Here is a 16540-nt window from a genome sequence, read left to right as displayed (position 1 = left end):
TCTGAGACAGCCTCAGACATGAGCTAGCCCTCTCTAGTTGGAGTCTGGGCGTGAAAGGAAGGAAGAGGGAGCTCGCGTTTTTGAACACTTTCTATGTATAGCACTGGCTTAGTCCCTTCAGGGGGACTGAATCCCATCATGGCCTCACAGAAAGGCTGTTTTCCAACAGGGAAAATGTGCCCAAAGTCATGTGGCTGTTCAGTGGGGGAGCCAGGATGGGAACCAGGCCAGGCTGCATCCAAGAATTGTTTTCTTCCAGTCCAGCCACGATGACTGTGTGTCTCCCAGAACTGAGTACAGACTTACTTGGTCCACGGGGACTTGTTGAGGGGCCTGCTTTGTGCTAGAAGGAACCTATTTCCTGACCTCCCCCTCCCTGTTTTCTTTTCTCCCATCCTTGCCTTTGGGACTTTTACCTCCCCGACCTGGTTCCGCTCTGAGTGACTCAGGCCCTTGCACAAGGAACTGAGATTTCATGGCCTCTGTGAACCTTGGGATTTTATGATCAAGTCCCAGATGAGACATAAAACCCAAGGCAGGGCATGCTAGAACGTGGGAAGCAGGCGAGCTCTGGCTTGGTCAGGGAGAGCCAGGGCCAGGTCCTGGCAGCTCAGGAGGGTGGAGAGGGTCCGAGGTAGGTGGGAAAATGCCCTGGATGTCCCCAGAGCACTGTGCTTATCTTGCAGATGACAAGTCACCTAGGCCCAGGAGGACCAGGAATCTGGCCGCCACCCGAGTGTCCAGCCCACTGCACCTCACTATTTATAACCCAGCCCTTCCCCCACTCCAGGGCCACTCAGCTCCTCTATCTCTGGAATGTTGAGTAGAGGTCACAAGACCATGTATGTGTTCATAGAATGATTGTCCCTTGTGGTGACAACGCTGTCTGGTCTGTGTCTTACGATAACAGATTGAATCAGATATTTCCAGTTGATTTGGAACTCCCTGGTGGCGTGGGAAGCTGTGTTAACATTTTCGCATTTGTCTGTTGCAGTAGGAGTTGGGGGGTGAATTCTTTTTTAAAAGAGAATGTGCCATACAAAACATTATCCCTTTGGACTGAACTCATTGTGGTGAGTGTAGACTGCATGGAGTTTTGAGAATTTCATTGATTGGAAAAGAGCCAGAAATAAACAAGCAGAGCCTCCTCTGCCCTTGTCTAGCATCCAGGTCTAGGAGACCTGGAACTTGAGTATCAGAGGTGCATGGGAGAATCTGGAGCTAAGGTCACAATGAAAGTGACATGTCAATCAGTTAAAAGTCAACAGAATGTTTATTGAGTGCCTACGATGTGCAAGGCTCTTGGGGGACCTGGAGATAAGTAGGCATAATCCTTATTCTAAAGCATTTGCAATCACAGTGGGAAAGAGACTCACAGGTCTGCAGAGAGATGAATGAGATTTTTTGTGGTATAGCGGTTTATCCCTTTAGTTCATAAGCTCTTAGTGAACCCCTATTATGTGGTAGGTAATGGCTGTGTGGGGGAGTATGTGGATAAAAGTCTGATGGGGAAACAAGCAGACAGATGGTCACAGGAATGGGGTGTGCATGAGCCACCTTGAGTGTTCAGAGAAGCACCCACAGTGGAAGTCAGGGAGGGATTCTCAGGAGAGAGCCCTGAGCTGAGCCCTCAGTGTAGGTAATTACTGAGCAGAGTACAGAGGCTGATGGGGTGAGGAATAACGTGAGATGAGAGAAGCTTCCAGGAGGAGGTGTTACTGGATCTGATTGAGGGATGGGTGGGATTCAGAAAGCAGGAGGGGAGGACATTGTGGATTAGCTATTTATTGCTTTGTAACAACCCATTCCAAATCTTGCTGGCTTAAAACAACAAAGATGTATTAGTTTCCATTATTCTGTAGGTCAGGAACCCTGGCAGGGCTTGGCTCAGCGGTTCTTCTGCTCTATGTGGCATCAGCTTGAGTCGCCCACTCAGCTGCATTCAGCCTGCGGTTGACTGGAAGGTCTGTGAAGACTCAGTCATATGTCTGGTGCCTCGGTGCTCCTCCACCTGGCCCCTCTCTCCATGTGGCCAACCTGGGCTTCCTCACAGCATGGTGGTGTCAAGTAGTCAGACTATGGCGACTGTCAAGGGAAAGTGGAAGCTGCTGGGCCTCCCACTGGCTAGCCCAGAGCTGGACTGGCATCACTGCCACATTCTATTGTCAAAGCAGGTCTGCTCTTGAAGGGTGATGTGGCTGGTATGTTTGGGGAGGGAAGGGGGATTAATGGTGGTCATGATATCTACCACAGTGAGCACAGATCCAGAGGTGAAGATGTGTGATGGTTTTGGACCAGTAAGCAGATCGCCAGACCAGGAACACACACTGTGGTGTTTCTACTCAGCCTGTTGCCCTCTTCATAGATCCTGTTTCCTTTGGAAGTATCACTGAGGTGAGGCTGAATTATCCAAGAAGCAGCCAAAAGGGGAGAAGAAGGGCCTTCAGCTGATGCTTAAATAGATCTAAGTCTCTTTTGTATCCTTCTGTTAAGGGCATATATATATAGCATATGTATAGATTGCATATATATAATGAATAAATAAATATATATAGTTGTTTTTGAGATGGAGTCTCCCTTTGTTGCTGGGGCTGGAGTGCAGTGGCGTGATCTTGGCTCACTGCAACCTCCGCCTCCCGGGTTCAAGCGATTCTCCTGCCTCAGCCTCCCAAGTAGCTGGGATTACAGGTGTCTGCCACCACATCCAGCTAATTTTTGTATGTTTAGTAGAGACAAGGTTTCACCATGTTGGTCAGGCTGGTCTCGAACTCCTGACCTCAGGTGATCCACCCATCTCAGCCTCCCAAAGTGCTGGGATTACAAGCATGAGACATTGCGCCCGGCCAGATATATATATTTGAGACAGGATCTTGCTCTGTCACCCAGGCTAGAGTACAGTGGTGCAATCACAGCTAACTGCAGCCTCAACTTTCCTAGGTTCAGGTGATCCTCCCACCTCAGCCACCCAGGTAGCTAGTACTACTGGAACGTGACATCGCGCCCAGCTAATTTTTTGTTATTTATTTATTTAGAGATGGGTTTCACCATGTTGCCCAGGCTGGTCTCAAACTCTTGGACTCAAGTGATTTGCCTGCCTCAGCCTGGGATTCAGGCATGTGCTGTAATTACATGTGCTGGGAATTACAGGCATGAGCCAGTGCACCTGGACAATTTTTTTTTGGAGTTGGGGGTGGGGGGACAAAAGGTCCACAAGTCTGGGCACAGTGGCTCACGCCTGTAATCCCAGCACTTTGCGAGGCTCAGACGGGTGTATCGCTTGAGCCCAAGAGTTCGAGACCAGCCTGGGCAACACAGGGAGTCCCTGTCCCTACAAAAAATACAAAAAAAAAAAATATACTTTTGAGAAAATGGTCCAGGCAGAGGGAACAGCATTCTCAAAGGCTATGAGGAAGTTCTTTTGAAAAACCCACAATACTGGTATGGCCAAGCGTATAAGCAAGGCAGAAGGTCATCAGCAATGAGGTCAAAGCGAGGGTAGGAATGAGATCAGGCAGGCTTTCTAGGCTGTGATAAAGGAGTTGGATTTTAAGTACCGTGAGAAACTATTGAAGGATTTTGAGCTGGGGAGTGATTACTTCCGTTGAAATCTCAGCTCATCCATGCTTGTAAACAGTGGAGGATTAACCAATGTCCTGGACTTGGTAATCACTCAGGAAAATTACCTGTTACTTAAACCCTCCATACCCTAGAATGGATGTTTAATCTATTCATGACTGAACTTTTCTCCCTTTCTCTACCTATAAACCCCCAGGCCTCCAGCCTTGGAAGAGAGAGGGCCTGTAAACACAGCAGACACAGGGTGAAGGGCCCTGGTGGCTCCGGGGATGCTGTAGGTGACCACAGGTTTTTTTGCTTTTCTTGCTTTCCCTTTCTTTTTCTTCTTTTTAAAATTAGCGTTCAAATAGACAGTATAAAAAGCCTTAGAAATGGCTGGGCGCGGTGGCTCATGCCTGTAATCCCAACACTTTGGGAGGCCAAGGCAGCAGGATCACTTGAGCACAGGAGTTCAAGACCAGCCTGGGCAACACAGTGAGATCCTGTCTGTACAAATTAAACATTAGCTGGGTGTGGTGATGTGCACCTGTGATTCCACCTACTTGAGAGGCTGAGGCAGGAGGATCCCTTGAGCCCAGGAGTCTGAGGCTGCAGTGAGCTATGATCACACCACTGCACTCCAGCCTGAGCAGTACAGCATAATCCTGTCTCTTTAAAAAAAAAAAAAAAAAAAAAAAAAGGCCTAGAGATCTCCCTTTTCAGCATTCACAGCTTCATGTATCTCGTGTATCAATAGTTTTTTTGAGCAGAATCTCATCACTTGTGAACAAATTAGGTTATAAATGAAAAGGAGGCTCGAGGCCCTTTATTCCCTATGCAGTGTAGCCACGGAGTTGAGCCCTCCTTCCCAGATGGACTCGCTCCCATTTTCACAGGTGTGGGGGGCATCAGGCCTTCACACTCTCTCAGCAGGCATCCTCTTTTGTTCCTTTTCCCCAAGTTGCCCAGCCTTACCCCTACTCGAGTCTGAGTGACCCATGAGTGATTCATAGGGAATTACAGGTATCCCCACAAGTGGGGGTGTGTCCTGGCCACAGGGTCTGCCTCCCAGGCACTGGGTGACCAGCAGAGGCTGTCTCCCTGCCTGGGACCCAGGACTGGCCCGGCCTGCAGCCCAGTGGCAGCAGCATGTGGAGAATGGGGCAGCCCGCCCTCCCCAGCTGGCTTTAGCTTCCCCTGGCCCCACACAGAGGTTGAGCCTCAGCTGGACCCTGCCTTCCCACTGTTCCTCTCCCAGTAGAGGAAGGAAGGGGTGCTGGTGGCGAGCAGGAAGGGAAGGCAGAGGGACGTAGCTGTGTGCAGAGGACTTCTCTTTCCAGATGTCACGCTTCCAAGCAGAGACAGATGTCTCTTAGATGTCAGCACACTAGAGATAATGGCATCACTTCCTTTTTCTACTCTCCCACCCCTTTCTGCTCATGTCTCTGAGTAATTTTCATCATAGCATTTCTTTTAGGAGTGCTGCAGGTTTAAGCATACTATTTTTATTGAGTTAAGCTATAAGAATGAAAAAGCACAGCCTTCTCAAATAACTATTTAACCAGAAAGCCTGGCCAGGGCACTGCCTGATGCCAACATTCTGACCCCTTTGCCCCAACTCAAAATCAGCTGAGTTTGGGGAGAGTTTAGGCCCAAGGTAGCATGATGGACTTAGAGTTTTATAAACATATAAAGGCTCAATAAATTGCTTATATTCAGGCCATAGGGAACTCCTGACAACTCGCCCCCTTTATCCTGTAGGCACCAGGTTTCTACGATGCCCTTTGGTTCGTGTAAACCACAGCTGCTCTACTGCATCTTAGCCTTGAACTTAGAGCTGCAGTGTTCTGAGAATGGAGCTTTCCCAGAGCTGCATGCATAAAAGCCTCTGGGATCTTTAAAAAAACAAAACAAAACAAAACAAAAAACTCCTCGGCTCACTCAGGAGATCGCTGCGCAGCAGCAGGGATGAGGTGAGGGCCAGGAATTTGTAATTAAATTTATAACTAAAAAAACCGCTAGCTCTAGTCCTGGAAATTGAAGGAAGGCTACCCCAGAGGCAGAGGGATCTACCCACCCCAGGTAAGCTGTGCCCAAAAAGAAAGAGGAGGTGGGGGGGAGGGAGGACACAGAATGAACCACTGACTGACACTGCGCCACCAATAGAAGTCAGCTTTGTGTGAGCCCACTTACGGATTCGATTCTGTTCCAGTTTTTGAGGTCTCTCCTGGTGGCTGACTCATTTAGCTTTATAGTGAGTCTTAAAATCAAGCAGTATAGATCCTCCTATGCACTTCCATATAAATTTTAGAATCAGCTTGTGAATTTCTTTCTTGCTATTTTATTTTTTTTCAGTGGAGTCTTGCTCTGTCACCCAGGCTGGAGTGCAGTGGCACAATCTTGGCTCACTGCAACCTCTGCCTCCTGGGTTCAAGCAATTCTTCTGCCTCAGCCACCCGAATAGCTGGGATTACAGGCGCCCACCACCACGCCCCACTAATTTTGTATTTTTAGTAGAGACAGGGTTTCACCATGTTGGCCAGGCTGGTTTCAAACTCCTGACGTCAGGTGATCCATCCACCTCAGCCTCCCAAAGTGCTGGGATTACAGGCGTGAGCCACCGCGCACGGCCCAGCATGTGAATTTCTAAAAAAAATTTAAAAATTCCAAGAGTTGCTGATGCTCAGCTGAGTGAGTGCCTTCTCTGTTGGGGTACTGTGATAGCAAATTACTTTCCAGCTCAAATGTATTGCCACAGATTTTAGCACACATGACTAAAGCTGTATTTATATTTCAACATCCACGAGTGTGTACTTCGCAGAAATTTAAACGCATTTTCTGTATTTAGCCCTATCCCATGAGTTTCACCATTGTTATGTCTGGATTCTTATTATTTTGGTGTCAATATGGTCCCTTCTGCAGTGCAACCAACACAGTGCTCCCTCTTATAAGCTTGAGGGTTTTTTTTCATTCAAACCAAATTCAAAAACAGCATTCATTCATTCATTTATTTATTTACTCATTTATTTTTGAGACAGGGTCTTGCTCTGTTGCCCAGGCTGGAGTACAGTGGTGTGATTATAGCTCACTACAGCCTTGAACTCCTGGGCTCATGCTATCCTCCTGCCTCAGCCTCCTGAATAGCCAGAACTACAAGCACACATTACCATGCCCAGCTAATTTTTAAAATTTTTTGTCGAGACAGAGTCTGGCTATGTTGAAAGGCTGGTCTTGAACTCTTGGCCTCAAGCAGTCCTCCCACTGCAGCCTCCTAATGTACTGGGATTGCAGGCATGAGCCACAGTGCCCAGCTCAAAAGCAGTGTTGAGATGGACATCGACTTGGAGTAGAACTATTCCAGGGAATGCATGTTTGCCTTCTCAGCCCCAGGGATACTTTCACATGCCTACTTGTCAGCCACCTTGGTGGCCTGCCCTCCCGTCCCGCAGGGGAGACCAACTGTTTCTTCGAAAAAGCCCCTTTATCTAAGCTCACCCCGGGCCCATTTAGCACCACAAGCGACAGTTTCTCTGAATTTTCTGATGAGTCTAGCGTTTCTCATGCTTCAGTCCATGATGGTATGGGGTTATTTCGCAGGAACTAGAGCTTTGCCACTCAGCAGAGCAGTCAACTGTGAAAGCATCTTCCATCCATCCGCCCAGCATTCTGTATGTCAGCACTTTGATGCTTTTTTAAAAAAAAAGTCTGAAGTCTTGATCAGCATCTTTAAAATACTTCTCCAGTTTCAGCATTTGGTCAGCAGGTATACCTTCTGGATGGCAGGGAGATCAGATTTCACCTTCACTGGACTTCTGATGAATTACACTTAACATTTGCACAGTGTTTTACAAATAGCGGGGCATTAGCAGGGCACACCCACATCCATTGCTTGGTCTGATTGGCATCAATTTCTGCCTGGATGACAGGAGGGCACTGCAGGTTGAGCCCGTTGCATGGACAAGGTTTCAGTGGCTTTCCCACAGCCGAGTCTCAACCACAGGCTCTAACAGCTAAGGCCAGGCTTTCTCCAACGGCCTCTTCTCTGTGACAAGACACCCCTTAGTTGCCAAGAACAGGGCCAACCCTTTCCCCAGGTCTCCTCCTGCAGCCCAGCTGCTCAGGGCTCTTGCAGAAAGCAGGGCTTCCTGGAGACAGCAGGCAACCCCTGACTCCTGTAATGAGCGAGGGTGTTAGTTCAGGGGGAAGACACTCGTTTTTAGCACATCAGCCCCATGAATTATTGGGGATTTTCTTAGGAAAGTCTTTGTTTTAATAAAAGTTGAAATTGATATTTGGTTTTGAAATTGACTTTTAATAGGAGCTTTCGAGGAGAGGGAATGGCCTTTAATCCCTACATGTCAGGTTCACCCCTGGCGAGGCTGTGACCCTACCCGACCCGTGCGGAGTGTCAGGCAGGCCTGGTGCAGTGTGGCTGGTCTGTCCCTATCATTCCTCAGGAGTTAAAACACATGAGGAGCAACCTTGGCTCTTATGAAGAATTCATTTCAAATGGTCTGTTCTTGAATTAGAAACACATGTTCAGTCCAGAAAGCAGTCGGCTGCTGGAGAGGTCTCTTTCCAGAATGAACAGAGTGCTATCCAGCCTTTGTTAGGACTTGGTCATAAATGTGTGCGTTCGGCACCCCACGTGATGCTGTGGACTAAGCCGGAGCTAGGAGAGGCCAGGGCTGGGGGCACCCATCCCAGTGAGACGTCGCTTTTTCATGACTGTCTCTGCTATGATGTGGCGGGCTGCTTTGGAGCCTTCAGCCATCCACGGCACTCATGCACGGACTCCCCAAGGAGATCCACTGAGGATATCTGGCTCAAGGAATATCTTAGTTCATTCTTTTTCCTCTGCCTTCCACTAGTGTAACAAGTCTGGGTGTTGAGGGAGTAATGGATATATTAAAATGGATTATAGTAAAAGACAGAATGATCACTGTCCTATATGTATCAGAACTGCCTTGTTAGGACCCCATAATGGCAATTATTTTTGGCAAAATTAGGGTTCCCAATTTAATGGCTGGTAGGAATTAGGGTGCATGGCCCATAGCGCCTGTCATAGATAGGTTGAGCCTTCTTTTATTCACCCAATACTTAAATTGTTCAATGTCAGTTACCAGGCCTTGTGCTAGGCCCTGGGGATGGCAGAGAATTAAGATTCTCAAGTACTCACCAGTCAGCCAGAGAGGAAAGGTCTGAACCACAGAAAGAGCCCCCAGAGGTCCATGTTGTTTCCTGGTGCAGAGGCAGGACTGTTCAAGCCTGCTGGGCCAATCCAGGAAGGCTTCATTGGAAGAGGTGGTTTTGAACTGCGACTTCAGGAGTGGGTGCCGTTTCTCTCAGTGAGGGTGCTGGAAGAGGCCATTTCAGGGGTGCACATGGTAAAGGCACGAAGCCAGGGAAGTCACATGAGAGCTGGGTACCAGTGAGCATACTGATGGCAGCCAAAGGAGGTGGGGGACTCAGAACGTCAGGCCGAAGAGAGTCAGTTTGATTTTTACGAGAAGTGGAGAACAATGGAAGATTTTTGAGCAAAAAATAATATGATTAGAATGCTTTCTAAAGAGCATTCTGGAAAAGGTGTGAATGAAGGATCCAAGCAATATTTCCAAATTAGAATCAGCTGGGCTTAGCAACAAATTTGTGTGTGAAAGAGCAGGAGGGGGAGACCAAAGGAGAAGGAAGAGTGAAATAGGACTCCGTGTGCCTGGATGAGGGAGAACAAGGGCGGATTTCAGAGGAAAAGGGTGATATGACGGGTTGGTGGGGACAGGGGAGAAAATAAGGGCCAGTTTGGGTGGCCTGTGCTTTGCCATTTTAAGATGCTCTGCTGACTGTAACTTATCGAGGGTTGAAGGACAGAGGAAAATTCTGTTTTCCCCTGAATTTTAGATGGAGAGACATACGCTTGGGCTAAAAGGAAGAAACTAGTGGGGAGGAAGGAAAGAGAGGTTGAGAAGAGAGGAGTGATGTCAGATGGAGCTGATCCAAGAAGCGGAGGGAGGGTGGGGCTGGGGCTCAGGCAGAGGCGTGTGCCCTGGGAGGCAGGCCAGCTTCTGAGCCAGGGAGATGGTGTCCAGAGAGGAGGAAAGAAAAGAAAGATGAGGAGTCAACTCAAGTGTGCTTGGATTAGAGGGGAAAGGGCAGAAACAGGCCCTCAGTGTCTTCTACAATTATATTTTATAAAAATAAGTAAAATAACACTAAGAAGCTCATAATGAAAACCAGATCCCCTGTTCCCTTCCCCATCCTTCTTCCCACGCCCCAGAGGCAGCCACATGTAAATCTTCCAGCTGTTTCTTTTCTTTGGTACTTACCTCCGTATTTCTAAATTGATTTATCAGCTTTAGACATTGTATATTGACTCCCCTTCCTCCCAATTCCCAACAGAGTTATCCTACAGTCAATATGCAACATCTATGCTATGCTGAGCTCAATAGCTCTCTAAGGTTGTGTTGCTTTCCTTTTTACTCTTCTCTTAATTGGTGGTAGTGTTGCTTATATCCTATGTATCTATTTTGGAGTCTTCCTACCCTTCAACAGCCTCTTAATACAATTTTCAACATCATAAAAAGTATCAGATCATTTGTCAGTTCCATTTTTTTAAAAATTGACCTCCCTCCTGGAATTCTTGCTCTTTCTGATCTAACCTGGACGGGTTATTTTCTAGACTTTTGCAATAAGGCTTTCAATCTGAGCCTGCCTTCACTACTATCCTAGAAAAGTCTTTAGCCTCTCTCCCCTTTCGTTTACTCTCTGTTGCTTTTTCATGGTTTACTCCCTTGTTTCAGTAGTGAACATTTCCCAATACCTTTTTAAGAAAGCGTGCGTGAGAGATGGCATTTTATAATTTTTTAAATATTGCCTGTCTAAAAATATCTTTATTCTACTCTTGTAATTGATGGGTATTTTTGCTGGGTATAGATTTCAAGGTTGGCAATTATATTCTAGCATTATTTGATGACATTGTTCCCTTCTCTTCTAGTTTCCAATACTGTTGAGAAGCCTGGTGATGCCTTCCTGATTTGCAGTCACTTTTGATATTTTTTCCCTTGAAAGTTTGTAATATCTCCTTTTTATCTTCAGTGTTCTGAATGTGGCTTGGTTTATTCCTTTTATTCAGTAATTGTACTGGGATCTTTCATTTTCTTCAGTTCTGGGAAGTTGTGTGTTTATTTGATAATTCTCTCCTTACCATCCCATTACCCCTACATACCAGTTTTTCTGGAAGGACTTCTAGGTTGACCCTTTAATTTTCTTATGATTTCCTTCCTATTGATCATCATTTCGTCATCATCTTCTACCTTCTGAAAGATTTCCTTGATTTTTATCTACCAACCCTTTCATGGAAATCTCTGATTTTGGCAAGTGCCTTTTTAATCAGCAAAGGCTCACCCTTATTCTCTGACTATCCCTTTTGTATAGCAATCAATTCTTGCGCATCTTGGATGCAGTGTCTTCTACTTCTCTGAGGGTAGGACGTGTTTATTTTCTTGCACTGTGTCTGTCTTTTTAGAGTTCCTTTTCTTTAGTTGGTGTGGCTTGCTTTGGCCCCTGTCGTTCACACAGGCGGCTTTCCTCATGTCAGGTGATTTTGACTTTGGTTCACATTTAATGGGGAGACACTAGATAGAGTTTCACGACTGTGGGCATCATTATAGGGTCAATTTGAAGAATCCTCCTATATCCAGCTAGAGGTATAAGCAAGTGGCTGGGAGCTTAGCAGAGGATGGGGACTGTGAGCCTCCTTATTCAGGGAGCAGACTTTCGCTTAGTGTTTTTAGACTGGTATCTTACTCCTATCTTCCACTGTAGGTGGTATCTGCATGTTTTTCAATCCCTCTGCCTCAGTTTCTCTGTCTAACCCAGCCTTTCTCAACCAGGGTTCTAAAGAGATGTAAATCCTGATGCCATTCTATTGTATGGAGTGAACTAACTTCTCTGTATCTAGAATGGAATTAGCTCTGTATCATCCTCAGGGAAAACTGAGAGAGTAATCACTCAAGTTGTTTTCTCTTGGGCTTCTCTCATGGAACATTGGTTAGGAAAGGCTGTTGGAGAAACTGCCTCTCTCAGGGTGTTCTGGCAACCCGCCTCTGTGGGTGGGGCGGGGGAGGGCATGTATTTGATCTGCCATATTTATCTTAGTTTTATTTGTTTAATTTTTAGTTGTTATGTGTACAGAGTAGATGTATATATATGGGGTACATGAGGTATTTTGATACAGGCATGCAGTGTATAATAATCAGGGTAATAGGGTATCTATTACCCAAAGCATTTGTCATTTCTTTACAAACATTCCTATTCTACTCTTTTATTTAAAAATGTGCAAAAGATAATTGCTGACTGCAGTCACCCTGTTGTGCTATCAAATACTAGATCTTATTAACTCTGTCTAACTATATTTTTGAACCCATCAGCCACCTCCACTGCCCTTCTCCTCAGCTTAGTGAGGCTGGAGTGCAGTGGGCGATCTTGGCTCACTGCAACCTCCACCTCCTGGGTTCAAGTGATTCTCCTGCCTCAGCCTCCCGAGTAGCTGGGATTACAGGTGTGCTCCACTACACCGGGCTAATTTTTTTTTTTTTTTTTTTTTGGATATTTGGAAGAGATGAGGTTTCGCCATCTTGGTCAGGCTGGTCTCGAATTTGGGGGCTCAAGTGATCTGCCCGCCTCAGCCCCCCAAAGTGCTGGGATTACAGGCGTGAGCCACCGCGCCCAGCCCGCTTAGTGAGTTTTAAAACAAAACTAGACGGCAGGTCAAGAGGCAGCCACAGATTTTTGTTGGGTCCTAAACAAAAATCAAATTTGCTGCGCTTTCGAACTCTGGGCATTGTGGGCACCAGACTGATGGGGGCGGGGGGGATGGCGTTTCTTTGCGAGTGGTTCCTCAGCCAGACCCGGGTATTTTTAGGCGTCCTGTGGACGGTCGGGAGGGGCTTCCTGGAGGGCTAGTTCCAGGAACGAATTCAAAGGAGGAAAGGGCGGCAGCTTCCGGCGGCTTCCCAAGAGGGCCGGGAGATGTAAATCAGGAGGTTCCTCCGTTGGAAGTCCCTTCGGCTGGCGACGTGAGCGCTGTGGCTGTGGCCCTCGTGGAGCCTGAGCCCTCCTCACGGCCTCAGCGCAGCCTTGGGGCCTCCCGGCAGGGTCCCTCGGCAGCCCGCGGGAGAGGCCGTGGGGCCCTGGGAGGAGTGTGGTTCAGAGACTGTGAGGGGGTCGGTGGCCTCGGGTCCCTTTCAGTCATTTGCGATGCACCCATGGTTTCCGCGTGCTGTGAAATCGGGAATTGTTGGATGCCGGAGCCAAGAATGAGGCCGGTTTGGAAAGTGCAGCCGTCTAAGCAGGAGAGGCTGGAAACCCCCCAGCCCTGGGCAGGGGTCCCTGGCGGCTTCCGGGTGGCCCACGGCGTCCTCGGAAGATGCAGGCGGACGCCCGTGTGTCCTGCTAGCGTGACGTCGCAGGGGTGGCCGCAGAGTCCTCACGGGGACCCCACTCGCCGGGACTCACGGAGGGGACCCTGACGGGGCAGTCAGGGCTGAGGTTTCCTAATCCTGTGTGTTTCTTTTTCCCCAACGCCCAGCAGAGGAGCCCTCGGAGGCACCCTCGACCTGGCCGCCCGCAGAGGCCCCCAAGGAGCCGCTGCAGCCCGAGCCCACCCCGCCGAGGCCCAGCGGCCCCGCAACCCCAGAGGACCCTGGGCGACGGCCGTCCGTGGGCCATCGGCCCGTCCTGCCCCATTGGCCTGTCCTGCCCCAGCGGCCCCTGCTGCCGCGGCCCCCTGAGGAGAGGCCGCCCCCGCCCGCCTGGCCCGGCCGGACTGCGCTGCCCCAGCTGCCAGGCTCCACCGGGGTCATCATGGAGACGGGCCAGGCCGGGCCTCCCGCAGGCGCAGGCGTGTCTGGGCGGGGTCTGCCGCGGGGCGTGGACGGCCAGACCGGGAGCGGGACCGTACCCAGCGCAGAAGGCTTTGCGGGCGCACCAGGTGAGGCCCAGGGCTGCGCGGGAAGGAGTGCAGGGCTCTCCCAGAACTTCCGCCTGAGCCTCGGGGTCTGCTGAGGGACTTGGCGGTTCGGGGTCCAGCCTTCAGGGGGGCAAGTTCAGAAATGCAGCTTTGGAAGGATGCCGAGGCCTGAGGGACCGCTCATGCTAATCCAGCACACGGAGGCTGGGGCACCTCAGGGACAGTGCAGTCGTCTATACTTAGAAATACTGAGTGGCCCCGCCGGTTGGAGTACCAGTGCCACACGGGCAGCTCATTGATTCCCAGCAGGAAGGATCTTGGAAGCCAGAAGGGTATTGGGAGCTTGGGTAGTAGCAAAGCAGGTGGCACAGCAGCGTGGCTAGGCAGGAGGGCTGTCTACCACAGGCTTTGGGACTTGGGGCAGCTTCCTGAGCTCTCTGAGCTGCAGTTCCTTCAACCACAAAATGAGGAGAGTGCAGGACCTCAGAGGGTTACTGTGAGGATGGAGAAAAGCCCAGTTCAGTGCCCCACTGGGAAGTGCTCCCCATGAGTTGTGAATGTCTGCACCATTACTGTCGTGGTGACAGTGGGGGTGGTGTCAGAGACAGGAGAAGGAAGTGAGCATTTGTGGGATACCCACCACGTGCCAGGGACTGAACCGTATCTGGATCTCCTGCAGCCCTCCCAATGGCACTGTGAAGCCAGTGTTGTTTTACAGATGAGGAAACTGAGATTTGTGGCTATAACAGATAAACAGATGACCCTGAATGGGGCAGGTCATGTCATCTGCCATAGATACATGCATAGAACAATGCATAGAACAGTGCAAACCAGTCCCCTCTGAGACAGACCAGGCTGACCATCAGGGACATGCAGACACTGGCAGGGCTGAGGTTGTTCCCCATCGGTGATAGCCTGGTGCCCCCATGGCCCCTGATGCCCACGGCTGTCTGGAAGGCTGGGTCACTGCTGAGAAGACAAGGAGACATTTTCTCTCACCAGCTTTCTTTTTTCTATTCCTTCTTAGACACCTGAGCTGCGGTGATCACAGCTCTTAAGCAGATGTCCTGCATTTTCTAAGATAACACTTATCTTCTGTTAGTTCCATGTATCATGGATGCTTAGGCTCTCTTGGGCTATTTGTTCCCTCATTTGTCCATCCACGCACCCTTCCATGCATGCAGCACTCACCCATGCATCTATCCGTGTATCCCTTCCATCCACCCTTCCATCCAGCCACCCACCCACACATCTATCCGTGTATCCACCCATCGATACATCCATCCACCCACATATGCATCCCATATGCAGAGGCTGGGGCACCCCAGGGACCCACCCACCCATGTATCCATGCACATATCTGTCCACCCACCTATGCATGTGCACATCCATCCACACGTCAAGCCGTGTACTCTTCCCTGCATGCATCCACTCACCCATCTATTTGTCCCTCCACTTCTGCACCCACCCATCCATGCCTCCATTTAATAAGTACTGCATTCAGTCTAGTTGAAGGTAGAGCTCTTGAACAGATAACACTGCTAGGGGGCAAATGTTAGTTGGCTTGTGTGACTCTCTCAGTCACAGAGAAGTCTCCAAGGCTCCAGTGCCCATCTCTTTCTTTCCTGCAGCCAGCTTGCCCTCAGTGCCCTCTTCCCCGCCAGGGATAAATGGGCTAGTGAGGAAGCAGGGACAGGCTGGTACAAATGTGCTCTGCTTGAAGGAGGGCAGTGACAGTGGGTGCCCTTGTTCTATGTCTGTTTCTATAGTAGTGAAGACTCGATTTGAACTTGTGAGGAGCAAAGAGGAAAAAGGGGGCTCAGAACAAGGAGCTGGTGCTTAGGATCTTGTTTGACATGCCATTTCCTTTCTGTTTTTCAGGATACCCGAAGTCACCTCCTGTAGCTTCCCCAGGTATGTCTGCTGAGAGACCAGGAGCAGGAGGAGCGGTCTCCTTGGTGGCCTCTGTCCCTCCTCTGCATTTCCTGCCTCCTCCCTCCAGGCTATTAGCACAAATCAAGCCTGGGCCCAGCCCTTCCCCACCCACCAGCACTGGGACAGCCCTCTGCTGACTATAGTGGACCAAATTCCCCAAGGTTTGCTCCCCAGAGAGGGTCAGAGTCAGGCCCAAGACAAGGAATCTTCCTTCCTCCATCATCCCAGCTCATTGAGTTTCCCAAGGGGATCACTGGGTGGGCCTCTGCCCTTGTGTGGTCCTGATGAGCTTCCTGGGGCTCCAGGTTTTACTGATTTATTAGTAAGGAAGCAGCTCCCTAGATGATGATGCACCCACTGCCTGGCCTGGCACACACTCACACGCACATACACATGCTCATCTCATATGCTTACATGCCCAGCCTCACACACACCCTCCTAACAAGAGTCTGTCCGGTTTCTCAGATTCCTCAGCTGTCCTGCCTGCTGATCCTCAGACAGGGAACCCTCTGGCTCTTGGGCATGAGGAGTTTGCTTCACCACTTAGGGTGAAATAAAATGGGCCTGGCACGTGGGCCTGGCACGTAGGCCTCAGTTTTCCAGGCCCTCCCCCTAGAGGACAGAAGCACCCGGGTCAATCCATTCCATCCTTTCTCTGCTCCAGGAGCTCCGGTGCCTTCTCTGGTGTCTTTTTCTGCGGGGCTCACCCAGAAGCCTTTCCCCAGTGATGGGGGCGTTGTCCTCTTTAACAAAGTGCTGGTGAACGACGGGGATGTTTACAACCCCAGCACCGGTGAGTGTTTGAAGGGAACTGGTACTGTGTCCTCCTCCTACCCCAACGCAGGTGGGACCCCTCCCACCATGGCTGGCTGGTTCCCAGCGTCCCGTGGGCTCAGGGAGGACGCCACCCTGGAGCAGATGCCCGAGTGGGCCTGCACTCCTCTGCCCCACTCTGTGGGCTTTCACGTAGAACATGTCCCAGCTCGAGGGCTGCAGGCTGCATGGGTAACATTTTCTAGTCGTGAGGTCAACACGCTAGTCCTCAGCATTCACCACTGGGGTTGCTATTCATTTTTTACAGCA

The 16540-nt window shown here is 49.7% G+C and overlaps 1 protein-coding gene across 2 annotated transcripts in view; it reads left to right on the top strand.

Moving 5' to 3' along the window:
- Positions 1-16540, top strand: part of EMILIN2 (elastin microfibril interfacer 2) — a 67614-nt gene that overhangs the window by 47119 nt on the left and 3955 nt on the right. The window contains exons 5-7 of one of the 2 annotated variants that reach the window (XM_031003661.3): positions 13145-13543; positions 15404-15436; positions 16122-16250. In XM_031003661.3, coding sequence (XP_030859521.2) covers positions 13145-13543; positions 15404-15436; positions 16122-16250 — 561 coding nt within the window. Of the gene's footprint in view, positions 1-13141; positions 13544-15403; positions 15437-16121; positions 16251-16540 lie in introns of both variants that reach the window. The other variant, XM_055368520.2, reaches the window with a different exon arrangement.

This window comes from Gorilla gorilla, chromosome 17 (assembly GCF_029281585.2).
Source record: "Gorilla gorilla gorilla isolate KB3781 chromosome 17, NHGRI_mGorGor1-v2.1_pri, whole genome shotgun sequence".
Lineage (NCBI taxonomy): Eukaryota > Metazoa > Chordata > Mammalia > Primates > Hominidae > Gorilla > Gorilla gorilla.
Note: the sequence above shows the minus strand (reverse complement) of the source record. Positions and strands in the feature narration are given on the sequence as shown.